A 1,100-nucleotide genomic window follows, 5' to 3' on the forward strand; every position below is an offset into this window, starting at 1 on the left:
TTGGAGTTAAACGCCAGCTTTGGTGCCAGTTTGGGCGTTTAACTCCCATTTGGGTGCCAGTTCCAGCGTTTAACGCTGGGATTTCTTGAGGTGACTTTGAACGCCGGTTTGGGCCATCAAATCTTGGGCAAAGTATGGACTATCATATATTGCTGGAAAGCCCAGGATGTCTACTTTCCAACGCCGTTGAGAGCGCGCCAATTGGGCTTCTGTAGCTCCAGAAAATCCACTTCGAGTGCAGGGAGGTCAGAATCCAACAGCATCTGCAGTCCTTTTTGGTCTCTGAATCAGATTTTTGCTCAGGTCCCTCAATTTCAGCCAGAAAATACCTGAAATCACAGAAAAACACACAAACTCATAGTAAAGTCCAGAAAAGTAAATTTTAACTAAAAACTAATAAAAATATACTAAAAACTAACTATATCATACTAAAAACATACTAAAAACAATGCCAAAAAGTATACAAATTATCCGCTCATCACACAATCAATGACAAGACTACTACACTTTCCAATACACGTTAACTTCAAATTACGTCTGAAAATTCAAATTATTCATTATTTTAATAAAGTAAGTTGATATGGGGGCTCCATACCTATAACTCAAATCGCCGAGTTATAACTAAAAAAAAGCTCAACCTGCTTTATCAAAATATAGCCAGGCTAAGCTTGGGGGCTATGATACGACCGTTACAAATCCGATGTTATAATTTGACATTATATACAATAACTCGGCATTATGCACCATAACTCGGCATTATGCACCATAACTCGGCACTTTACGTTATAACTCGGCATTATACGTTACAATCAGACATTATCACTTGTTAAAACCTATTAATTGCTCTTCAATTCAGATGATCAATAGAAACGTAACCGACCTATTTTATTTCACCTATAAAGGTATGATTTATCTTCAAAGGGACATTGAATTCTCAATACTGACTTAATCTTCGGAGTGCCTTTGTAGGTACACTCCCCCTTGTTCTTTGTTCACGCTCTGCGCAATTGGACATCTCCTTGGAGAAAAGCTCGGACTTCCACAAAAACTCAAAGGTCGACACCGAAGATAACAACTCGGCGTCGACTCCCAAAAACTGA

General features: G+C 38.8%; 1 protein-coding gene across 1 annotated transcript in view; it reads left to right on the forward strand.

Moving 5' to 3' along the window:
* LOC127741282 (tobamovirus multiplication protein 2A-like) overlaps nucleotides 1-1,100 on the forward strand; it is an 18,421-nt gene extending 17,321 nt beyond the window's left edge. The window contains exon 7 of the mRNA XM_052253421.1: nucleotides 970-1,100. Within this exon, the coding sequence (XP_052109381.1) occupies nucleotides 970-1,100 (131 nt within the window). The remainder of the gene's footprint in view (nucleotides 1-969) is intronic.

This window comes from Arachis duranensis, chromosome 8 (genome assembly GCF_000817695.3).
Source record: "Arachis duranensis cultivar V14167 chromosome 8, aradu.V14167.gnm2.J7QH, whole genome shotgun sequence".
Taxonomy (NCBI): Eukaryota; Viridiplantae; Streptophyta; class Magnoliopsida; order Fabales; family Fabaceae; genus Arachis; species Arachis duranensis.